At 42.0% G+C, this 25,720-nt stretch overlaps 2 protein-coding genes across 5 annotated transcripts in view; both read right to left on the bottom strand.

The window, feature by feature from the left end:
* Positions 1-2,692: 2,692 nt before the first annotated feature.
* LOC102314318 (gap junction delta-4 protein) lies at positions 2,693-8,749 on the bottom strand. Its single transcript, XM_005918499.2, has 3 exons — positions 7,313-8,749; positions 6,990-7,233; positions 2,693-6,847 (listed from the first exon to the last, which is right to left on the bottom strand). The coding sequence occupies exons 2-3, from the start codon at positions 7,051-7,053 to the stop codon at positions 5,655-5,657; spliced, it is 1,257 nt and encodes a 418-aa protein (XP_005918561.1). The 5' UTR covers positions 7,054-7,233; positions 7,313-8,749; the 3' UTR covers positions 2,693-5,654.
* Positions 8,750-8,876: 127 nt separating this feature from the next.
* ccny (cyclin Y) overlaps positions 8,877-25,720 on the bottom strand; it is a 41,749-nt gene continuing 24,905 nt past the window's right edge. Inside the window, exons 2-12 of one of the 4 annotated variants that reach the window (XM_005918430.3) lie at positions 25,228-25,302; positions 24,206-24,226; positions 22,745-22,779; positions 22,627-22,650; positions 21,914-22,014; positions 21,777-21,812; positions 21,192-21,249; positions 20,720-20,839; positions 17,500-17,666; positions 13,460-13,622; positions 8,877-12,600 (exon numbers count right to left, since the gene is read on the bottom strand). In XM_005918430.3, coding sequence (XP_005918492.1) covers positions 12,484-12,600; positions 13,460-13,622; positions 17,500-17,666; positions 20,720-20,839; positions 21,192-21,249; positions 21,777-21,812; positions 21,914-22,014; positions 22,627-22,650; positions 22,745-22,779; positions 24,206-24,226; positions 25,228-25,302 — 917 coding nt within the window. In that variant the 3' untranslated portion in view covers positions 8,877-12,483. The remainder of the gene's footprint in view (positions 12,601-13,459; positions 13,623-17,499; positions 17,667-20,719; positions 20,840-21,191; positions 21,250-21,776; positions 21,813-21,913; positions 22,015-22,626; positions 22,651-22,744; positions 22,780-24,205; positions 24,227-25,227; positions 25,303-25,720) is intronic. The other 3 variants (XM_005918432.3, XM_005918431.3, XM_005918433.3) reach the window with 3 other exon arrangements.

The following is a 25,720-nucleotide window of genomic DNA, read 5'->3' on the forward strand; positions in this document are numbered from 1 at the left end:
ACTTGGATTTTGTAAATATAAGGCCAGCAACTATTGTTTTTCCTTAAAAAAAAATCCTGGTTATATTTGCCAGTGAATGTTGAACAATAGCAATTAAACTCCAGAGTTTCCTTGGGTGTATCCTTCTATGCATAAAGAATAACAGTGACCTCAGGTTTCTGGGACCCGTTAAGATTAATGTTAAAGCTGCTGACCCTCCACCCTGTCCTTCTCTCTCAAACACACAGCAGGAGCAGAACTCTGTGTTCCCCTCAGCGCTTCACATCTTTCATCCCAAGGACCGACAGTTTTTCCAGATACATTCTGGGTACGGGCACAGCAGGGGCGAACCTTCAGCCCAGCCAAAGGCGCTCAGCACCAGTGATAACTGTAACAAAGATTTAGGGGACACAGTATCTGTCAGTATATATGCTGTGATCAGCAGAAATTCTAGTCATTATGTTCCATATGCTTCAATTTTGTTACTTTTTAATGTAATACCCATCTGTGTACACTTGAGGGAGCCATCAGCTAGGAGTACTCTTTTGTCCTGCTGCTGATACAGTGCAGATTTCTCTTGCTTTGTTTTTTTTACTGTGAGACATTTAACACAAAAGACACAACGGAGCACAAATTAATACTCAAGAAGTGTCTTGAGCAGGTCAAACTGAAAACAACGATAAATTATAAAATGATGCATTTTTATTCTACTTCATAGCTGCTCCACATCAGCCTCTGTTCAGATAAAGTTCGTGTTAATCCTTTTATATTTATTGATGCATTAGTCTGAGTAACCATAAAAGAATAGATCTAAAATACACACACTCTGTGCTTTTGTTTACATTGTATTTCCTGTATTATAATAGAGTCATAGTTCTTTCTTTTGTGTAACTGTGGATTGTCCACTGTACGACCCTGAGGTGGTTCCTCGTAGACAGACTGACTCCACACTGAGGTTTAGGTTTTTATGCACCCTGTCGATGACAGAGCACAGAAAGATGCTCAACCCTGTAAAGCCAAGTGTATCACATACGATACATTAGCCTGTGACTAAGGCTGTAATTCCTCTGAATTTTTCTACTTAAAATGACGTTGTAATTATATTTACCTGCAAATACTTACAGGTAGGTACACTGGAAGTTATAACGGAAACAAAGAACTCATTACATTGTAAGTACATTTAAATAATGTGTAAGTAATCTTAAATACTGCATAAACTTCATGTATTGTACAGGAAATAAATAAATACATTGTATGTATATTTAATCAGTGCATAAGTCATTTGAAGTGGTGCCTAAATTCTTCTATTCTGCTGTACTTTTCAAGGCACAGGCCATATTATGAAGAGGATTAACCTATCTTACTGCCAGGTGTCTTTACAGAAAATGTGAAACTTTGTGCACTCTTTTTTGAAAGTTGTGTTGAACAGTGATTGTTAAAGTTAGACTTGGCCGCATCATTTATGATGTAAGATGAGGAAATATTGCTCATGTTCACTGCAAAACTACCACAAAACTGCACACTACTTGAAATTACTTCACAGTATTTAAATTTACTTAAAGTATAAATATTTCTTATTACGCGCTATTACACTTTATTATTCAAGTGTGCCCACCTTTAAGTATTTGTAGGTAAATTAATTATATTGTAATTTCAAATGAAATATGTTAAAATTCTATTTAATTACAGTTTAATTATGCTCTTGGTCAGTGGCTGTATTATAAAGTGTTACCTTAATTTATCCCAAAAAACATGAATAAGTTGCTTCTTAAATTTTTAGCAATAAATTGAACATGTAGCATCCTTTGCTACAAATGTAGCAAAGGATGTAGCAAAAAAAACAAATGCTACAAATTGAACAAACTGTTATTTAATTAATTTTTTTTTTTTGTCCAAAGGTTCAATAAACACTCCAGTTTTAAACAAATAGTTGGGTTTTATGCGTCATCATGATAGGGGAAATGATAGAACATACACATTTGTTTTTCATCAATTTTTTTTTTCAGTTTCTGTTTACTACAGTGCATGTAAGCCATGCTGTTTTCTGCCTTGATCCCTCTTTTCCAACAGCTGAATGTGCGTCAGACAGTTAGCGGGACAGTGAAGCTGCTTTTACTTTGTGTTTGTGTCTCACAGGGAACAGGAGGGCAGTGAGTAAGGTGTTGGGTGTAGTCTCAGCGCACAAAGTGAAGATGAGCTGACCTCCCAAAAACAGGAGCCATCATTGTCTCGCTGGAGACAGAGGGGCAGATTGTTCTGATTGTGTAAAATCTCACGGCTGCCTGGGGACTGCTCTCTTTGTGCTCTGTACTCACAACAGGCGTAAGTCAGAGATGCTTTATAATAACAAATATTTGGAAGTGCTACAGTGGACACGCCCAATCAAATGTTCTTAAAGACCTAAACGAAGAACAGTGGGAGGTTTCCAAGCTAAGTTTTTCTCAAGTTCAGAGTTCAGATTACCAGTGGAAAAGGAAAAGGGTCCATTTGCAGTCCTGAAATTTTCTTTTAAATTCCAAATAACCACATTGACGAAATGATTAAAAGAGTCATCATGAGAACCAAATGAAACCCATCGAAGGCCTCACTGTGAAACATAACCCACAGACTCACGGCTGTACCTGCGGCAGATTTAACACCAGCATATTTGACTCACTGCTGTGGAACAGAACATTTCATAATAAACAGTCTGCTAGCAGCGCCTGCTGTAAGGAGGAGCTGCAGTACATGCACCCACAGATAGCATGCCAGTGCCCTTTCCCAGTGTTTCCATTGTGCACTTTATTTCTCCCAGAATCCTCTGCAGGGACTGCTTCCCCCAACCTAAAATTCCTTAAGAGGTCATCAGACAGTCTTTCCAGCCAGCACCAGTATCTGCCACTTTACATGGCTGAAGGCTTATTATTTACACGCTGGTGAAATGTTTGAAATCAAGAAATCTTTTTGGGTGATTCCTTTGATTAGCTTTTTATTTTTCGAGACAACAGCAGTAGCAAACGAAAAGAAGAAAAAGCCACTTTCACATTTCAATGTTTCATTGCAGCGGATGTTACTAAATGCTCACAGTAGCACAAAAAGGCACAAAAGGGGACATTATGATAATACACACATTTCACAGCAAGTCTAATGGTACAGTGTGGTGTACGGTATTTTCAGGTAGGGAGTAGTTTTAGTAGCTATTAGTTTTTTGTCTTTCAAAATAAATATATCTGTAAAACAAGCTATTTTGGGATAATCAGTGAAAACAGAAGTAATTAGTTTTTTCCTTTTCTTTCAGTACAATAACGTGGTTTTATAACTGAAAATGAACAGCATGCCTACAGCTCTGGGAATTCGGGGGAAAAACATGCACGTTTCACGTTTCCAGAGAGCAGCCGATTCAGTTGAAGGCAGCACTTCACATTCGGCGTCACTGGAGGGCAGCAAGACTCCAGAGTACAGTGCTGGTGCAGAGAATACAGCACAGCGGGAAGGAGGAACAATACAGTGCTGAGAAAAGTTTGCTTTCAGCGTCATCACCATTTTAATAGAAAATCAGAACTGCTAATGAACGAGTGCATAAAAATCTAAGAAAAGCTTAAAGCACAAACATGAATTCTCACTTGAAAAACAAATCCACACTGACTGGATATTAATTCATTTGATATTATAAAGGTAAAAAAAAAAAAAAGGCAGTGATTGCAATCAAATTTTATGTTACCGTGCATCCGGAAAGTGTTCACAGAGCTTCACTTCTTTGATATGTCACCTAAAAAGTCTACACACAATTCCCCATAATGACAAAGTAAAAGAAACGTTTGCTTGAAATTCTTGAATATTTATTAAAACTAAAAGACAAAAACATGACATGTATAGAAGGATTGGCAGCCTTTGCTCGATACTTTGTTGAAGCATCTTTGGAAGCAATCACAGCTCCCTTAGGTTGGAGCGGTGCACAGCTGTTCTCATAACTCTCCAGAGATGAGAGTTTGGGCTCTGGCTGGGCAGAGTGGTCCCGAAGCCACTCCTGTGTTGTCTTGGCTGTGTGCTTGCAGTTGCTGTCCTGTTTGAAGATTAACCTTCGCCCCAGTCTGAGGTCCAGAGCGCTCAGGAGCAGGTTATCGTCAAGGCAGCATTCATCTTTACCTGATTAGTCTCCCAGTTCCTGCTGTCAAAAAACATCCTCACAGCATGATGCTGCCGCATCTGTCGGGTGGCATTGATCGATTGATGTCCAGCTCTTGGTTCAGTCTTTGTTTCATCGCACCATCCTTCAGGTGCCTTTTGGCAAACTGCAGGCAGGCTGTCATGTGCTATACATGTGCCTGACTGGTGGAGTGCCGCAGAAATGCTTGTCCAGAGCAATGCTCGAGTGACCATCTGGTTTTTGGACACCTCCCTGACTAAGGCCCTTTTATCCCAATCGCTCAGATGTTGGAACAAATACGGAAAAAGTGAAGCGCTGTGAATACTTTCCAGACACACTATGTAAACACAACATTATAATGTGAAATATTTGAACTGTAGGATTCAGAATGCATCATTTTACATTAAGAGTAAGAATCCCTTTGATGTTGGTCTGATGAACCCTCCCCTCCCCGTGGTCGCAGTCAGGGTGCGGTACTCTGTAGCTAGGTGAGATATGAGGCTCGGAGCTCTTGTTGTCATCATCAAAAAAACCACAAGAGGACAAAGATCAAGAGATATCCATTTCCACAAAGGCTGGCCCCTCAGCGACAGCGACACATAATCAAGAGCAACGCAGCTGATTTACTGTAGGAGACTCTTGACCTCCACGTGAATTCACCTGGGGAGTTGAAAAAAAAGGGTCACATTTCATGTTATCATAATTTCTGTGATTGATATGCGTCGGAGCAGTTTGCTAGTTTCTGGCACACGTTAACCTGAGCTTTGATCAAAGGGAAACCAAAGCTGAGCGCAGATAACCTGCAGGGCAGCACACAGTCCTCCTTTGCAGGGCTCCGCTGTGCTCTATTTCTAGTGTCAGCCCATGTTAAGGTTTATATTCCTTCTAAGCTCTGCGAGGCCCTGAAATAGAGTGACAAGCTGTCTCCATAAATACAGAGCCCCTATGGGAGAACATAATTGCTTTGTGATCTTATATCGGCCTTCACGGTGTCCTTCACTGCTGTGGAGGAATCCTTTTCTGTCGTCTACGTGTGGTAACAGCGACTTAGTGAGATTACTGCCTTTCATTTAGGCCCGACTCTCTTGTTCCAAAAGGTCGCCCAGAGGCTGCTTGTGTCTGCTTTGACCCCGGGGACCCTGACACAGTAAATAAAGTCAGTCAGGTGGGGTGGGGCCTGCCTTTGTTTATAAAAGGGGTAAAAGCATCATGGGGAGAAAGAAAAAAACAAACAACAGGTGGGCTGCCCTCTTTTAGATTGTTTCAGGGATTGGATTTGCTCAAAGACAGTTAAGGCTTGAGTTCACTGTCATTCCTGACTTGCTAAATTCAGAGATTTGCTGAATTCTTGTCAGTTTGCATCACCGGACCAGTGCTGCAAAGGAGATGCGGCTTGATGGTATGATTAAAAAAATCATGGCAAATAAGAGTCTAAGGTGTCCGGTGAATGTAATGCCATTATAGATTCTTCTCAGGGTGACAGGGCAGTCACGTGGTAAAATATCAACCCAAGCAGTTGTTGCTTCATATGGTTCCAACAGTATTAAAGTCAGACCCACTCGGATCTTTTCTCCTGGCCATCGTCGCCCGTCTGCAGCTCTGCGCTGCAGCCAACCTCAACAAGTGTATACTGGCCCACCTTTCTGGTACAGATTGCTGTTGCTGTGGAAATATCTCCCACTGGGGCACATGGCCCCACAGAGGGAAAACCAAGGTCACGTCTGGGTGGGGGTGGAGGTTTGAGTCGGCCCCGTTTGCTAACACGAATAGATCTGGGCGTCCCCATGGGCTCCAAGGGACAGAGAGCCACCTCACTGCCGGCCCTTTCTGGAGCCTCCTCCTGGGAGACCGAGTCGGCATTGTTACCGTTGGTGGTGCAGCCCATCGGGCCGAGAGAACGAGGAAGAGAGTAGCGCTCCATGGAGGGAGGTTCTTGAGCTAAATCGCGTTTCCCTACTCCACAAGACCCCTTGCTGCCTCTCCTCTTCCGGAAACCCCCCTTTTGCCCGTCTTGTGCTTCCTGCTCTTGGTCGTTGCCCCTGGACGCTCCTCCCGCTGAAAGGAAGCATTGCTCCTCTTCTAGTATTTTCTCAACCAACACCTTCCTCTTGCTCTTCTGTCTCACCAAGCGCTTGACAGTGCAGATAAAATCCAGCACATTCAGGAAAAAGGACAGAGCGGCCACGCCCAGCATAAAGTTGAGCATCACAGTCTTCTCAGTGGGCCTGGAGATGTAGCAGTCCACCTGGGTAGTGCACGGAGCATGCTGGCAAAGAAACCTCCTGGGGATGTAGAAACCAAACAGATAGTAGTGAGCTGCTCCAAAGCCTGCTTCCAGCAGAGTCCTGAACATCAGATGGAGGATGTAGGCTCCACTGAAGGACCGGGCCCACCCTCGCTGCTCTACTGCGAGAGGCAACTTGTTGGACGGCTCCTGTCGGATTCTGAACAGCTGAAAGGCTTTGGTTTGTTTCTGGGAGTTCAGCTCCACCGTGAGGGCGTTGGACACCTTATGGACCACGTAGATGACAAAGAGGATGTAAGGGATGCACACGGTGACAAGCTGCACCAGCCAGAAGCGGAAGAGTGAAACAGGAGAAAACAGATCGTAGCACACGTTGGCGCAGCCAGGCTGGATGGTGTTGCACACAAATCTCTCCTGCTCATCCTGGTAGAGAGGATAACCGGCGAAGAGGAGGATCAGGACACGGAGGAAGATCATCACGACGAGCCACACCTTTCCTGTGGGGAAGAAAAGGAAAACAAATTAATGCAATTATACGATCAGCCTAAAAAGACTGAGATTACCCCTCATGATCTTTAGTTTAACACCAATATCTAAAGCCATAAATAACTATTTAAAACAAAACTAGAGGCAACTCACCCATTAAAGTGATGCTGTGATTGACAGAGATAAAAAGCACCTCTGAGGCACTTGATCCCGCCATGTCTGTTATGCTCAAGGGCCTCCAAAATTGTCAGGTCCTCCAGTTTCGGACCAAAGGCTAAAATCATTAAGCCAGCACTCCACTTCCTATCCACTTCTTGTCTCTCCTCTAGCCTTTCCACAAAGGATCACGTTGGCTCCCAGGTGGGCAGCATGACACTCCAATTCTCTCACCCAGTCCCTGCGGGTAAAACTGTATCAGATTCATCTGAATCACCCAAGCTTCTGAAAGGCTGAGTGAAGTTAGCACACCACCTTACCTCTTCCTCCGTCCCCTGCAGACAACCGTCTGTCCTCAGACAACAGAAGACAGGCGTGAGCCCCATTGTCGATCTATTCTTAACCCACTCGCAAAAGCTCACCGCTGTCCTGGCATTGCAAAGATATTTTGGTGCTGTTGGTTGTCTTTACAGGAGAGGAACAAGCCTCCCGGCTTACTCATGCTAAACTACTGTATTAGGTTCTTCACCACAATGGTAGGCATGCTCGAACAGGCCGCTCCATAAAAATATAAGAAGCTACTGAGGAATTTTACAATGACAAATAAAGATAACGTGCAGATATGCAGACAGTGGATTTGCTCTCGTGAAACATAAGGAGGTTGTAAAGTGCATTTTCCCACAGCTGATAGCAGTTTATGGCTGTTAAGGATTTACTGGAAGCTCGCATAATACGGCTAGGAAATACAGCCATCTTTAATCATTTGTCTTAAATACAGCACAGGTGTATGTATGCTATATATGTATATACACACATATATATGTATATAGACCATGAGAGAGAGAGAGACTGACTCTCTCCTGTACAGAGCACAGATTTCCCATGACGTTAGTTTGCTGAGGGCACACATGGGTAAAGACAGTTGGCTTGGCTCATAATTACTACAGATCAGTGATCATTAGCACGTCCATGCTTGCCCACACACACAAAATCATCATTCACCAAAAGTTGAGCTCTCTATTAGGAGAAAAACATCTCCAGTTCTAGGTTTGTTCAGATGTAACTTTGCAACTCAAACCTGTGTTGCCACGGTCTTTTCAGGGAGACGTTTTCTCCTTCCATACAAAATGTACTTTTTCTTTCTCTCGTTGTACAAGTGCACTAGAGTTCAACATGTTTCTCCGTGCATCACATGGTCTGGCCTTGGGGTGATTTTGTTAGAACGCCTCTCATGGGAAGGTTGAGGCATTGTGTAGATGTTTCAGACCAGCAAACTGCCAAAACTTCTGCTTGTGTACTTGAGTTTTTCACAGACTCCTGTTTTTTATAGAACTTTCTCAACTTGTAAAGTGATGTTGTTCCTATTCACTTATTACTTCAGCTTGATGGTGTTCACTACAGCGGTTCGAACAGTGCTTTTAATAAAAGCTAACAGCACTTCTTCATTGAAATGACCTGGATAGTTACCACAGCAGTAATTAAAACACAAATCTCTTGACTTTTGTTGCCATGATGCCAGGTCTCTCTTGGAAATGAGATTTTTAATCTCAATGAGATTTTTACCTGGATAAATAAAGGACTAATAAAATAATAAAATAAAAACAAATCGAGGCCAGTATGAAGGACTGAATGTGTCCCTCAGTGACTGAATGGCAGAATGTAATCTTTGTATTAGCACTTGCTGTAAGCCATTTAAATGGTACACTGTGTGAGCGCAACACACATCACTTGTACAGTATAGTACAGTATCAAAATATAGTCTTATTGTGAAAAACACTTGAGTTAACAAGGTGAAAGAGAAGGAGGTCTAAGATCTTGGAGTGTGTTTCTTTCACTGATTATTAAATCGATTATGATGAAGCGAGACAAAGAAAAAACACACCATGAACTGCAAGGTTGGAAATTTTAATTCTTGCAAAGTTTTTTTCCTAAAATGGGAGCAGGTTTGTTTTTTTGTTTTTAAATCATAGTTGAAAACATACAGAGAAAAGTTTGGCAACTCAGAACAGGAACAAATGAGTGACTCAATGAAGAGGAAATAATACACTGACATTTACAACAGAATACAGTACAAGTTGTTGAAATTATCCATCAACAAGAAGAACAAAAGTGTCACAGCTGCAGCAGTTTACTGCCATCATGATCAAAGCTGTATTTATCAAATTTGAAAAATGTCATATTGGAGAGGAAGAAATAACATTAGAGAAAAAAGTAAAACTCTATGCAGAGGTAGAGCTCAGTGCACAAGGCTATGACACACACACACACACACACGCATACGCACACAAACACACAAAACCGGTCTTTGCTATCAGAGGGAGGGGCTACGTTCTCCACATCAGGATTCACCACTGTCAGCCACGCGGCTTCTTTCTGCGTGCAGAGAAAACCACACTGGGCGGTATGTACACACACATACAATAAATAGGATATACAATCTTTCAATATCTCACAACAGCTACTCCAGCATCGTAACTTCCCCCAAAGATGCATTTTGCACTTTTTATTTACCAATCATTCAAAGCGCCACATGCACACACAAAAAAAGCACTTCTCTAAGATCAGACACCACATCAGAGCTTCCTTCATTTTTTCCTCCATGACTTTGGTACAGTTCTGCCCCTCTGCACGCCTGCAGGCCAGACTGATTTTCTGGTAGCTTAGAAAAGCAAAGTAACATAAATCACAATCCTGGAGGCTACCGATGAAATGCACAAGAACAAACCGATGTCACATTTGAAATCAGAACGCGTTTTCCCCCTGACCTTTTTATTTCATTAAAAAGAAATAAAAGTAAGTCCTTAGATCTTTTTTAGATTACATCAAGATTGTGTCTATTCACCGATTTAGATTTAGAGTCTGGTTGATTGTAAGGCAAACAGCCGGTCACATGAAGTTCATTTTTATCCTATCCTCATACACCCAGAACAGCAACTGAACTCAAATCTGTAGACTGGCCTTTTTTCTGTTTTTAAAGGAAAAAACTCAAGGGGGAAAAAAAGGAGGAGGAGGAATCAGGAAGGGAGCCGTTTATGAAAATACTGTTTATGACAGTTTTACTAATGTTTCTGTGAGGCTGGCAAAATGCTGCAAAAGGTTATCAGATGACTGTTGATGTAAGCGAATAATATTGTATAAAAAAGACATTTTGAACGCCAGTGCTTAACACCACCAATCAGTCGTAAAAGAAAAACAAGCTTCGATTTATTCGTTAGATGGACAGCGTGCCCAATCAGGACCCAAAATAAACTTTTTAACTCACCAGCTACGAGTGAGAAGTGGAAAAGTCGTCAAGAGGGAATTTTCTCACAGAATCGCCAATTAGTTGGTGTAGACATGAAAAGTGTTACAACTTGTAGCTGAGCATTTGGACTGACACCAACTTCCTTTTCCCCATACACTTCTGTGCAACTGGACTCCTTTTTGCTACGAGACGAAATGCCCCCTGCTGGCTATGAGATAAAATGCAGGTTTAAGGCACAAAGTCCATCTTTTAAATACAGTCTGAATAAATCTTTTTTTGTGGGTTTAACTTTTTTAAATCTTTAAGTCCAATTTAAAAAAAACAAATTTATGTGGAAATTGATACAAATTAAATTTGAGCCAAAGACAACAGGAGGGTTAGTGATGCGTGTTAACAGAATAAGTCTGCCAAATATGAATTCTCAGTTCATACATTATTATTATTTAACGACATACTGAGTGATATTTTTGACTCACCTGATGACCTTTTACAACATCTTGCCAATTTTACAGCATCAGAGGAAACAAACATCCTTATTTTATCAAAAACACATGAGTAGGGTAACGTTTCACAGAGAAGACTTACAAACACAAAAAAATCATAATAATAATAATGAAATGAAATGAAATTGTCATGCGTTATCTCCATACCACACACATTATGTCACATTAAAAAAAATGGCATTTTCGGCATTGTGAAATTGTTGACAAGAGACCAAAAAATCTTAAGTGGTGTTTCCTATTTAAATCGTAACACTTGACTCTCTTCTTTGCTTGATTTGTCATAGAAACACATATTTAGACATATTTGCCCCTCCCCATTTACAATATAAACTGACCCATATAAATATTCTAACCTTATTCTTTTTGTATTTTTTTTTAACATTATGACCTCAGTTTACAGATTTTTGCACACGACGGTGCTGTATTTACACTGTACAAAGACAATTTAGCAAAATGTATACAATCTATCATTTTGTAAGCAGTGTTTCAATCATCGCTCGAAGCTTTTTCATTCGTTTCAGTCTGTGACGACCCTCAAGGTTCATGCTTTTGGCATTTTAATGTCAATGTTTTCACTTGTGCTGTTACTTTGTAAGTTGGAAGAACCGTACAAAACGCTAGAGGAAAAAAATACTTCAGACTTATTTGTTCTTTTTTTTTTCTCCAGCAGAGAGGGGAGAAGTGTTTAACTAGCTTATTACAGGCACCACAGGTCAGGGCAATGGCAGTCAATAAAGTACAACAGAAGCTCTACAGTATGTCTCGTTTCTGTCTTCCAGTAAATCTCCTCCCATGTGTGCGTGCTTTGTTATATTTAATCACAACAACAAAGCGATGCATGAATATTGCTTTATCTGAATGGTTGCTGGGTGGCCGTACTGTCAGAGATACTATTCTGCAACTGGATGTCTACAAGGTGAATAAGTGCCCTTGAGCTAAAAACGGACTTGTCTTGTTGAATGTCAGTTATCCTGATGAAAACTTCAGTCAAATGGTCCCCATCTGAGACAATGCTCAGCGGATTCTGTTTGTCAAGGAGGGCTGAGGATATGTAGTCCACGTGTCAACTGTACTGCTAAGCTAACAGTGAAATGTCTTTCTTTTGTATGCGCTTGTCTCTGCGAACAGAGGGAGCTGCTGTGTGGGAATGCAAAAGAACAAAAACACCCAACAAAACACAAACTAACTGAGAAATTGAAGTAAAGTCTGAAATGTGTCTATAAGCTGTCAAACGATCATCTCATGCTTCAGCTAACGTACTGACTGAACCAGAAGATTAAAATCAAAGGAATGTACACGGCGTCCCCTCCAGCAGCTGTACAAGCACTTGAGCATTGGAGGGAATTATGGAGCGCCGCTGCCGCTGTTACGTCCTGTATTCTGCTTTTTAAGCGTGTTCCTATTTTCATTTCTGGACTTCACACAAGTCTCTCCACTTCTGTATTTCCACCTGGCAGCTTATCTTCTGAAGTTAGGTGGTCTTCATTCCAACAGCGTTCAGTTTGGTTCAGCTTAGCTCCGTTTGGTTCGGTGCAGGCAGGAAACAGGACTTCTTTTATGTACAACAACCAGTCTGGATGCAATAACATTTGTAATAGTGCCAGATTGTTGAAGGGGCGTGTGTATGTGTGAGGAGATTCCAGACTGACACTGATCCACACGACTGCTGCCCACCTGGTCTGCCTGCATACTAGGCAGAAATACAGTACAGGTCTATGATGCATTCCTCTGCAGACAGCCAGTGTTAGGAAATGATGGCCGGACACCACCGCACCACTGTTAGGTTGTCTGCGCTCACCGAGCGCTTCTTGGCTAGTTTCCTCAAGTCTTTGTACTTGTCATCACACAGCCGTGAGATGGCCTGCAAGTCAAACAAAAGAGCAAGTGAGATGGAGCCGGGGGTGCCTTCCTATGTTTTAGTTGGAGTGACTACAGAACATCTTTGCCTGTGTGTGTGTACTAAACACATAGTGTGTTATGTGTAAGTAGTGGTTACGACACCACAAGTCTGAGATGGGCTCACACACCAAACGCGCTTAGAAACATTTCATTTAAACTGTGCTTTGTGCAGTTCAGGTGAGAAAGTGACAACAATGACCTCTCGATCACACCAGAGTTTCTCTCTTATTGTCCTGCTCAACTCAGGTGGGAATGAGAATTTTTTCAAAATCACAAAGACACGTGGGTTCACTTTTAGCAGTCTTTTAAGTAAACTGCTTTTTCTTTTGGGGGTTATTTTTGGACATTACATAACTAGATTAATGTTGAGGAATGGTCTCATCTCCAAATAAATTAATCAACCAATTCCACTCGTCACATGGAGACGTCTCACCTTCAGCCAGCTTGATGTTTAAAACTCTAAAACTAAATGGAATGCAGCCGTTATTAACACTGGTATACCTGCTGTAAAAAGTTTGTTTTGCTCCAACAGATCAAGCAATGGCATCAATGAATGAAACACTAACAGCAGTAAGGCTGCAGGACAGGAAGAGAGCGAAGCTACCTGCACAGCAGCACGTCCCTGCATCCTGTCCTTCACCCGGCAGGAGATCAACATTTATGTTTTTGTAATGATCAGAAGCTCGTCAAAATACCAACTACCCAAATTACCTTGGTTTTTCTATTCCAGGCTGAAATAAATTGATATTTTTCCTCTTTTTTTCTTGTTTTACCTGAGCTCCAAAAACATAAACCTATCTCTAGTACAGCGCGATTCTCACCTCTAGTTTTTGCGCCTTGTCCCTGCTGAGAGGCTCCAGGGGGAAGCTGAGGTTATTGGCCTCAGCAAGCGAGCGCAGGTCAAAGTAATACTTGGCGTAGACGCTGGACGGCACGTTGATGTTGAACTGCAGCAATTCCAGGAACTGACGCTCCAGCTCATTCCTTTCGCCATAAAAAAGAAAGAGAAAACGTGTGAGTTAGTTAATTAGTCTTATGCTATTTAAATAAAGGTTAGTTTGATTGGTAAAGCCAACATCTCACAGAGTGGCGTAGGCTGCACTGAGCCTACGCCACCAAACATAAGCCTCTTCTTTATGATAAAAGGGAATGCTAACTAAGCAAGGAACACTGAGCGTTATGTGTAAGAAAGAATTAATCCCACATGAAAGTGCTATTGTCATGCAGTGCCTGTGCTCAGCAGCTCTGTGATCCTCGGTGCAGCGTGATGACAGACGCTTTCATCTGTTACTCTTCAGTTGTGACCAAATCCTTCTGCACTGTAACCACTAGCCATCTCTTCTTCCTACCCTTTGTTGCTCACACACACATTTTCACAGCCACGCAGCAACAGACGGGCTAAATTTAGGCTCTGCTGTAGCCAAACTCTGCCTAATAGCGCTGCTTTTTCTTCATCTTTCCTCATTCAGCCTGTTTTCATCTGTTTCTTTTTGTGTTGCTCTGCTCCTCAGTGTTCTCCCAAGACGTTTCTACTGTTCAGTCAGTGGGTGGAACGTGAAATTTAGCAGGCTAGGTTCCAGAACATGGCTTTGAACGGACTCAAATTGACCTTCTGAGGAAATCTCTGGTCAAATCAAGAGCCACAGTCCGGTAAATTGCCATATGGGAGCACAGCAGATGTGCATACTGTGCTGCACTCACTGGAGAGAATACTGAACAGGTGGATTACGCTCATTGCCCTGTGAATCTGAGCTCAAGGACAAGAATAGACATCCACTGATGCAGAAAAGTGTGAAAGCAGGAGGGGTGAGAGGTGGCGTCTACAGCACCGAGTCCCTCCTCAGAATAATCCACACAAGTGGATTTGAGGTTGACGTGGTAAATAAGACTGAGTTTTCGGACCTCATGCTTCAGAGGCATCTTCCCCGTTTTGCTCCAAATGTACCACAATCTAAGATTAAGCATTAAAATGAAGCTGACATTTTTGTCCTGCAAACCCAGAAAACTGTGAATCTCTCACTGTCAACTAGTTAGAAACTAACAAACTATAATGTTTTTAAGGCTTAATGACGTGATACCATTACAGGGAGTGCAGAATTATTAGGCAAGTTGTATTTTTGAGGAATAATCTTATTATTGAACAACAACCATGTTCTCAATGAACCCAAAAAACTCATTAATATCAAAGCTGAATGTTTTTGGAAGTAGTTTTTAGTTTGTTTTTAGTTTTAGCTATTTTAGGGGGATATCTGTGTGTGCAGGTGACTATTACTGTGCATAATTATTAGGCAACTTAACAAAAAACAAATATATACCCATTTCAATTATTTATTTTTACCAGTGAAACCAATATAACATCTCCACATTCACAAATATACATTTCTGACATTCAAAAACAAAACAAAAACAAATCAGCGACCAATATAGCCACCTTTCTTTGCAAGGACACTCAAAAGCCTGCCATCCATGGATTCTGTCAGTGTTTTGATCTGTTCACCATCAACATTGCGTGCAGCAGCAACCACAGCCTCCCAGACACTGTTCAGAGAGGTGTACTGTTTTCCCTCCTTGTAAATCTCACATTTGATGATGGACCACAGGTTCTCAATGGGGTTCAGATCAGGTGAACAAGGAGGCCATGTCATTAGTTTTTCTTCTTTTATACCCTTTCTTGCCAGCCACGCTGTGGAGTACTTGGACGCGTGTGATGGAGCATTGTCCTGCATGAAAATCATGTTTTTCTTGAAGGATGCAGACTTCTTCCTGTACCACTGCTTGAAGAAGGTGTCTTCCAGAAACTGGCAGTAGGACTGGGAGTTGAGCTTGACTCCATCCTCAACCCGAAAAGGCCCCACAAGCTCATCTTTGATGATACCAGCCCAAACCAGTACTCCACCTCCACCTTGCTGGCGTCTGAGTCGGACTGGAGCTCTCTGCCCTTTACCAATCCAGCCACGGGCCCATCCATCTGGCCCATCAAGACTCACTCTCATTTCATCAGTCCATAAAACCTTAGAAAAACCAGTCTTGAGATATTTCTTGGCCCAGTCTTGACGTTTCAGCTTGTGTGTCTTGTTCAGTGGTGGTCGTCTTTCAGCCTTTCTTACCTTGGCCATGTCTCTGAGTATTGCACACCTTGTGCTTTTGGGCACTCCAGTGATGTTGCAGCTCTGAAATATGGCCAAACTGGTGGCAAGTGGCATCTTGGCAGCTGCACGCTTGACTTTTCTCAGTTCATGGGCAGTTATTTTGCGCCTTGGTTTTTCCACACGCTTCTTGCGACCCTGTTGACTATTTTGAATGAAACGCTTGATTGTTCGATGATCACGCTTCAGAAGCTTTGCAATTTTGAGACTGCTGCATCCCTCTGCAAGATATCTCACTATTTTTGACTTTTCTGAGCCTGTCAAGTCCTTCTTTTGACCCATTTTGCCAAAGGAAAGGACGTTGCCTAATAATTATGCACACCTGATATAGGGTGTTGATGTCATTAGACCACACCCCTTCTCATTACAGAGATGCACATCACCTAATATGCTTAATTGGTAGTAGGCTTTCGAGCCTATACAGCTTGGAGTAAGACAACATGCATGAAGAGGATGATGTGGACAAAATACTCATTTGCCTAATAATTCTGCACTCCCTGTATTACCATTTTATGGGGAAAGAGACAAGAGGAACTAATGTAATCTGAAGTCCCTCAGACACTCTAAGCTCAAGAACAAAATAATAATAATAATAATAATGTATACTTCATCGTCACAAGAAATTCTTCTCTGCATTTAACCCATTCACTCAGTGAAGCAGTGGGCAGCCACCAATCTAGCGCCTGGGGAGCAGTGTGTGGGGACGGTATCTTGCTCAGGGGTAACTCAGGGTAGCCGTTAAGTGGATTCCAACCCCTGACCTTCCAATCATGGGGCGACCACTCTACCTACTGAGCTATCCCTGCTCAGATCAAAGGCATTAGATGAAATGGTCAGAGACTCTCCCGTCAAAGACTCTTAGCAGCTCTTGAAAACAGGCTGACCACACAAAGCCCGACTATTCTCAGGACAGAAAGACAAGTGCTGCTGTATGTGCCATCACCCCACTCAGCAACGATGAGTCAAAGAGGAAGCATTTATTTACATGGCTGACACTCTGCCAGGGGTTTTCATGGCTGTGTGGCATTTTAGGAGCCAGCAAACAGCTGATGGCACCAACCTTTGAGAATTGTGGCTCTGAGGAAGAAAGATGGGGGGGGGGAAAGTGCTGCGATAATGGTAACTGGTAACTGGTAGTCCTCGTTTCAGGGCCATTGTGCTCCAAAGATGTGACCTAAACCTAAACATGCGCCTGACGTACAGACTCCTGCTGGAAATGTTTCACACTGAACATTCGGAGGAATATGCTACAGTATGTTCTGAAATGCTAATGTTATTGAAATCATCATATGGTATAGTCAGTCATGTGATTCTGCACCTCCCACACAAGGACACTGGTTTCTCTTTGAGAGAAGCTGTTGTCATGGAAATAGTCCAGACATTTCCCAGTCATAAGATCACAGAGAAGAACAGCATCCGGGGAAAACAAAAAGGACTAAATAGCTTTGATTTCAGCTGCTGCCATCAGTTAATAATGTTTTATTTCTCTTAGTAACAAATCAAGTGTTTTAGCTGATTTATTCCATGCAAATGGTTAAACAATAAACTGTTTCTATGTTCTTAAACAACCATGTAATGAAAATAAAATGCCAGGCTTTAGCTTCTATCGCCAACTCAGCTGTTTTAGTGCAGAAATAACAGCAGACGTCTTCTGCAACTGACCTGAGTCTATAGGGATATAGCTCTACGCTGCTGATGTCAATAAAGTGACTCACATGTCCTCCACAGTGATATCCTTGAGAATTTGGCAGTAGTCGACGTTCCAAACCGCCTGGTCGTCCCAGACTTTGGAAGCCAGGAGGATGGCTCCCAACACGATCCGCTTCCAATTGGCCGGGCAAATGTCGATCTCTGCGTAGGTCAGGAGCCTCTCCAAATACACCTTAGACAAAGGGATTTGTCACAAGTAAGCATCTTGAAATAAAACACAGTTATTTTAGCACAAAAACAAAACTGAAAAACTCTCAATTTTGCCTTTTGTTTAACAGCTGGCATCGACTAGCATTAACAGCATCAAGTCAGTTTCACACGACTAAAACATCCTACACGCAGGGTCAAAAGAGTCAGATTGCTAAACTGCTATCGCTCTGTGTTTTCCTTCACCCATGGTGTAACGCTAACATAAGGTACAAAACATAAGCAAGTAAACACCACGTTAATAATCATATCGAGCCTTTGTTTCCTCGGGGTTTCCTGTGTTTAATTACCCTCTGTTCTCCCTGCCTCTGTTTATCTGAGGGGTTAGTTTGCTGCTTTACAGTTTTGCAGTCTCCTGCCTACTCCACCTCCATGATGTCAGAGGCTGATGAAATCCAGCTTCCCCGGAGCTCCCTTGTGAAATATTCATGCCAATCGAACCCCTGCACCGTCTCCTTCTCTCTCCTTCGAAATAATTCCCACAGTCTACACGGCAGAAAGCGCACAGAACACACAGACACCTGATCCTCACAAGCCAAAGCATTTGTGCAGATGTTAAATCTTCTGATCCACTCATCATCATTTTGTTACAGTACAAGAGAGAAGGTCTTCTGCTAGATTCATGGACTGAACTGTGAAAGCGCGAACAGTTAGTGCACAAAGCCCACATTCAGCTCCCTTTTAAAAATGATGTAAAGTGAAAGATTTAAAAGTACACAAGCTTAGATTTGTCACTTCTTACTTACTTTCTTTGCATTTTAATAGCCATACCATTTTCAGGATGTATACCCTGAGGTACATCGTAATAAATATTTCAGTTTTCAGACTAACAAGGATGGCAGGTTGTGAAATGGAAATTAATAAGTTCTTTTATGCCACTTTGCAGCCCAGTTTGTCACAGCTCAGGTGTTTAATTAGACAAGTCGTGCTCAGTGGGGCGTCCTTCCTGAAGACAATACCAGCCTGTTTCTGCTGTGGCCCAAAACTGGCAGCAGGTGACAAACATCGAGAAATGAAAGAAGACTACATCCTGGCATAGCTGCTTCAATTTCAGGAGGCTTGTCTGATAATAAAACACAGTAACTTCATCTACTACAATAAGTTTGTCTGGTTTTTCTGTCCCTCAACAGGAAATCTGATTCGTCTTCCCAGAGGATGACATGCTCACTCTCTGGGTCTCTTTCTTTTCCATCCTCTCTCTCCTCACCTGTGATGTAAAAACTTGGGGAAAGCAAGATGCCCAGCTTTCATCTCAACTCCCCTGTCTAAATTTAGCTGTGTCAGCTAAGCTACACCAATAACCACCAGCCAACAGCCCCATTCAATTACTGACAGCATGGCAGAGTTTACACTGGAGAGCTGCAGGAGGCACGCCGTGTGCCAGGCTCTGTATGCAACTATCGCGCTCGTCCACCTGAACATGGACAAAGACGCAGACACAGCACGTCACAGTGACTGCTTTCCAGTTACTCTCTGGAAAAGCAGAAACACCCACACAGTTAACACATTTGTCCATCTGTCAGGAAGCAGAGAAACCTAATACCAGGCCCCTGGGCTAGCCACATTAACAATGCACTTTGCTGGCCTCTAGAGACCCACGTGTTAGCCAGAGTGACAAAGTGTAGAAAGAAATGTTTCTGGGCAGATGAGTGGAGAAGGGAGATGGCACTAACTGTGCCATCAAATCAAACATAAGGATAAACTATTGAACTGCTTAAGGCTTTAGTACAGAGAGAGAAAAAGAGATGATGTGATATAATATGTGAGGACAGAGAAGAAACGAAAAGCACAGGTGAGCACACAGGATGTCATAAGTCATGGGGAGAGAGCCCACTGTATGCCAAAGCACCAATTATATTCTAATTATACACTTGCTACAGGCGCAGGCAGACCTCATACTGAAGTAATTCTGAGTGGAGACTAAACGGATTAAACCGCCACAAATCTGTTACTGAACTTTCAGCTCTGTCTCGTGGCTTCGTTTGTGCAACATTCTCCAGAAGGACAAACAGGCTGTTTCATATCACACAAAGAAGAAGAGTAAAAAATAAAGAGAGCCAACAATCTAAGGACAGCAGAAAACAAGACAAGCAGAAGCAATACTCCCTCCTAGTGTCAGCACTGAATTAGACTCACAGTCCTAATTCCTATCTGTCTCCCACGCTCTCGCGCTCCTTCATGATGTTAACTCTGTGTGGAGTCATGCTTCGAGTTGCTGAAGGGTCTCTTAATTAGGTTGTAACCGCAAGCTCTGGACACCCTTGTCTTCCTCCAATACAAACAGGAACTTCTAATCACTTGAAAGTATATTTTTTTCCTTCCTTGCTGTTGTTTTTTTTAAAAAGAAAACAAAAAGTTTGCATTTCATTTTGTTTATAACTGCATCAATGCAGAAATAATCACATTCACAGAGTGTGGCTGTACTCAGTGGTGGGAAGGCTTTTATAATCCACTTCCACTCAGGGCCAGCTGGATTGGAAAAGCTCTTAATGTGATCGTCCCTCCAAGCAAACATGTAAATGGAGTCAAAAAGCCCTTTTCCATTAGTACCTGCTCAGGTTCGGCACGGCTCAATGCAATTTTTAGTGTTTTCCCGTAGTACCTGATACCAGGTGCTCTTTTATTACCTACTCGGCCACAGTTCCAAGCGATCCAAAAATGTGACATGCATGCCACCAACTGGCTAGTCAGTCTCCTTTACAAAATCAAAACCGCCATTCTTGAAACCTGGCAACAAGGGAAATGACTGCACAAAAACAACACCACGGTCACCGAGTCTGACCGAGCAGCAGGTGTAACATCGCCCCGACGTCCTCCTTTATTGTGGCGTTTGTGTCACATCCAAATGATGTCACGGCACGTTCTGTCGCGTTGCTGTAATGACCCAACCCACATTAGGTGGTTGTAATGGAAAACGAGTCGAAGCGAGTCGTGCGTCCAGCCGATCTGAGTAAGTGCGAATAGAAAAGGGCTAAAAGTGTGCAGGGACTGCGTTTCACGGCTGAACTGTTTACTCACCAAAGTGACGATGGCACACTCGGCAGTGAGCTGCGCGGCACTGAACAGCGTCCTGACGAAGCGGTAGATCTGCTTCTGCTCAGGGTCGTGTTTGTCATAATCAGCGGGAACCTCGGACTTCTGCGACAAACACCAGAAAAGATAAGAATGAAATGAAATCAGATCATTTCCCAAAGTGGAATCACAAACTGCTGCTCGATACATCAGCTTATTTCTGAATGCAGAGGTTTAGTGTTGTTGGACATGGGGCGTAAAACAAAGGGGTTATGTAAAATCTGAGACTGAAATTGTTGAGCAAATATTCATTTTAAAACACGTCTGAATGATCCAGATGGCTCCTGAGATTACACATCTCGCCACTGTGTGATCCATGTGTGCTTATGTGCCGTTTATCAGCTCATGCAATTAGTCTTCCTGATGACAGCTCTATAGTTTGTGTGTACTGGAAATTCATCTTCGGCTGCGGCCTTACTGAGAGTGGGTGAAGCTTCTCATCGAAAATATCTAACAACATTCTTCCGTCGATGTCTCTGGAATTAAAAAGAGGAAAAGAAATCAAAAACAGATGCATGATTTCATTGATAAGTCATTTATATGAATGAATCTGCACTTCAACCAGCTGCCCTATATGGGATTCTTACCACTTTCAGTTTATAGAAACACGTTTTATCCTAAAGCTTCCGTGTTTTTTTAAAAATATGAGATCTGTCAAGTCATGTCAATCCAACAAATTCTATTAACAACACAAAAATGTGTTCCAGGCTGCATCTTTGCGAGCAGAAATGTGAGTCACTTAAGCTGCTACATAAAACAGCCTGTTCTTCTCTGCTTTGTGGTTTATTTAAAAATGTCTCCATGCAAGCGTTATTTAGTGTCTCCACAGCCTTTAGTAAGAACACATCCCTTTGCAAAAGGATGTCAAGCTTAGCTGGATATCAAAGTATCTAAAGAGTAAAGAATTTAATATAATCTTTCTGGGTCAGAATGAAGCAGGATGTTGCAGGGCTTTTGTATTTTGTGGAATTTTGATGCAAAAGAAATAAAAGGTTAATCTTACCTGTTCTTTATATGATAATATATTGCAAGGGCTACGCTGCAAGCACAAAAAGGTAAATAAAAATGAGTGTAAGAGGACAATAAGGGAAAAATCTTTCAATATTAGATAAAGCTGTGAATCGCTCAGATGGGGGTTACCATTTGATGGTGTATTTCAGGTTGGGTTGACTGACAGTGCTGTCATCGAGGAATATGGTGGAACAGGAGCTGTATTTCCGTCTCACTGGGCCTGGATAATGCTGGAGTTCAAACACGTCCGTACCAAAAAACAGAGACACACACGTCAATCTCTATTTCTGTCATACTTGGACGAGCCAAAGGCCTGGTATGAGGATGGAAAGTAGGGCACCTGTGAGCCCACAAGCTAATCTGTGGGTCTGTCAGCGTCTCACTTTGTTGCATGCAGAAATGGTATTTATGGTGGAGTGCATCTTTAGAGAAACATCAAAAACTTGATGAATAGCAAGTTCATCACCTTGAGTAATGGCCTTTCTATTCATCGTCCATTCATTTCATTCAAAATTATTTTTAACTGGTGCACACTAAACAGGTTTATGACTTAAACAAGACCATGTTTTCTCATTTGGCCCTGCAGGAACTGAGTAATGCAAATTTTGTTCAAACAAAAAAGCACATTTGCACATTTAGCTAGTCCTGTCTTTCAGGTCTCAGGGAGTGTGGACAAAGATGACCTGCACCATAACACCACGCTTCTTCTACATTTCTACTACATCTAAAGCTTTTTAAACACTAAGAGTATAATTGGAGTCTGGAGTGTGGGATATAAAAAAAACGGGAGGAACAATGGAAACGGGTTTGGGTTACTTTGAGGGTCATTCGGAGGACTTTACCTTGTTCTCCGAAATGTGTGTTAACTTGCAAAAAATACAAGACATTAAAATTACTAACTGCACAGCAATCATAACAGCAAACGTATTACACACAATGGCTAATGATTCAGTTACTTACGTGGTTGATGTAAAGGCTCTTCCGTTTTTCTCGAACTGAAAAAAAAAGACGAGAGAGCGCTTCAAGAATCTTTGTGTGAGTGTAGTACACAACCCTCACAGGCAGGGAGCAGCATATAACCAGGCTTCAGAGCTGCCCTATTAATATAGACTTTCCCCCTGTGTATAATTATTATAAACCACATACAACAAAGCAAAGCAGCTTCAGCAAAAAACTGTTTTTACATTAAAAAACTGAGAAATTTCAAAGCCTGTGAGTATTTTCTCCCCTGCGTGTTAATATGTGGGAATGAGTGTGACCTTATCAATTAATCCGTTCATCATTTAGACATGCATGTCTTAATTCATGCTCAGTCATCCAGGTAAGGAAATCTTCAGACACTGAAGAATTCACTTGGATGAGTGATGAAACGTTTCTCCCACACTACGTCCACATGAACAGAATTAACTTCCTGTGATTGGACGTACATGAGTCCAAATTAAATCAGGCATAGTGACTGGTTTATTCAAGTACAGCCAATCATCTGAGCTCATCTCTTTTCTTTTTCTTTCTGTTCATACATATCTGGTATTTTGCTACCTTACTTCTCTTTAACGGATGTGATGATTTGTTGGTTCTATAAAGCAGAGCTTTATCGCAGTTACGGCACACGCAACAGTGCAGCAGCGCTGCGTGCGTGTCTGTGTGCATCAGTATATGTGCTCACTGTTGTAACAGAGCACGCAAAGGGAAAAGGGCTGCTAGCAAAGCAAACTGGAGCAGATGGAGAGCGCAGAGCACACAGAGACACCTTGTACGTCTCATCCCATACTGTCTGTATCTTACCTCTCTGGCACAAAGGTGCACACACTCACACTGCAAAGCACGCTGAGCTTTTTCCACTGAGCAAATGTGAGTGAGTGTGTGTGTGTGTGTGTGTGTGTGTGTGTGTGTGTAGGTGTGTGTTGTGTGTGTGTGTGTGGTGTGTTGTGTGTATTTAGCAAAGAACAGCAGTCTTTGACACCATCAAACAGCTGCACAGCTTAGTCAAAAAAAACAGTAACAAAAAAACCACAAACCTAACCACAGTGATTTCTGAATAGTCATGAAACATGTGACACAAATCACAGCTTTATACTCGAGGCTGATTTCTAACTTTATCAACCATTTACATATGAAAATTGAAATATCCAGTAATTAGAAGTGTGTCATTTTAGTAACTAAATTGCAATTTCTTTGGCCAAGGCTGTGCAGTCCTGTTCCTACATCTCATGGACGGACATGTGCAATGGAAGAAACGCACGCACGCACACAGACGAGATCAGCAGCTAAGCAGCAGAGACAAGTCACCTGCTAACAGAGTACGAGGATACGATGCAGTTTGAGACCACACAGAGGGACTGTTCCCTTAAAGGGTCCAGCCCGAACACACAGTAAGCATAGTGTTACCTGCCTACCAAGCACAGACGTATACATGCTTACCTCTTTTGTTGGGCACAGCAACTGAAAAACAAATGTCCAAGTTGTCTCCATGTTTATGACACAGATACTCACAACAGGCTTTATTATTAAGTGTGTCAGTAATTCATTTATAGCTGCTGGGAGTGATGAACACAGCAGCTGTCACATATGTTAGGACCACAATGCTGTGTATTGATATTTAATAACAGTATGAGAACAAAGGCCAGCAGACTTTCACATAAGAGCCTGACGATGCTAATACAACACTATCAGCACCTAACACCGGATCTATATAACAGCCTTCAGGCGACAGACTGCTCAGCTGAATCAAAAGCTTATCATCAAAGCAAAGAGATTATGTCTAAACTGGGAAATAATCTAAAAAGCTTCACATTTCAGTTGATAATAAGACATTCCTGTCATTCTAGAGGCACCCGACTGCTACAAGATCAATCTTTGTGCCTGCTAAGGAAGCTCAAAACACCCCAGTGCGTCTTCAAAAATCTGACATGAAAGCAGACGGGACAGGGCTCCATCTAGAGCTTTTATGTTGGATAAAAGCTTGCTGGTCAGTGGTACTTGTGCTGATATCTGAAGTTCCACCGTCAATAAAAACAGCTTCCTATCTCAAAAAGTGGGCATATGCTACAGTCTTCTTTGCGTCACCTCTTTGCTTGGTTGTCCATGATCCACCTGCAGTAGCTTTGCACCTACCAGTGCACAGCTCACTGACTTTGCACAGAAACTCGAAGCATGTCCACAAGCTGCTTGCTCATTTTCAAACAAACCGGAAGACATTATTCTTTACCCACAAATGTAACCCTGCATTATGCTATCCTGGCTTCATCCAAGTAAATCAGGTGTACACCTAATGGTGCGTCACTGATTACGAAAACACATTTATTAAATTTAGCTCTTCTTCATTGTAGATTAATAACAATCATGACACTCCAAATACTCTTTTCCCTCATTTAAAAGTCAGTGAAGAAATTTCAGAGATCTGAGATTATTAAAATGTGACAAAAGAAGAGAGCACAACTCACCATCAGTTTGTGACTTGCTGAGGAAAATGGTGCTGGCGCGGGGATGATCTGAGGGATTGTACTCCATGGGAAGATCTAAATACAGAGGAAGGAAAACATAAGCCTCAAAGAAAAGCAGCATTTAAACTGATTCAAATGATTTAATCCCAAATGCAGCTGAAAAATAAATGCTGTCAGGAAAAACAAATTGTTTAAGCTGTTAGAGAACTTATGATGTTCTTTTGATAAAACTATATTCAATATCATATAATCATCAGGATGACGGGTATAACTTAAACACGCTGCCGGATACAACCTTTAATTTTGAGGTTATAAATGTGGGACTGGCTTCACGAGTTAACCACCTCTCGTCTAATGGTCTGAGCTAAATGAAAAACATATCTGTCAGCTGACAGTTTGCTGCACCAGCGCTGTGTAAACGGTGGTTTGTAAATCAATGCACTAAGCAAACACAGCAGAAGGCTATAGATTTGTATTGAATCATCTTCTGCGC

This window comes from Haplochromis burtoni, unplaced genomic scaffold (genome assembly GCF_018398535.1).
Source record: "Haplochromis burtoni strain Fernald_Lab_line unplaced genomic scaffold, NCSU_Asbu1 Contig_30, whole genome shotgun sequence".
NCBI lineage: Eukaryota > Metazoa > Chordata > Actinopteri > Cichliformes > Cichlidae > Haplochromis > Haplochromis burtoni.

Coding starts and splice junctions, on each gene's coding strand:
- LOC102314318 (XM_005918499.2), bottom strand. CDS start 7,053: ATGGCGGGATCAAGTGCCTCAGAGGTGCTTTTTATCTCTGTCAATCAC. Junction 6,848..6,989: donor TCACAGCATCACTTTAATGG/GTGAGTTGCCTC, acceptor TCTTCCCCACAG/GAAAGGTGTGGCTCGTCGTG.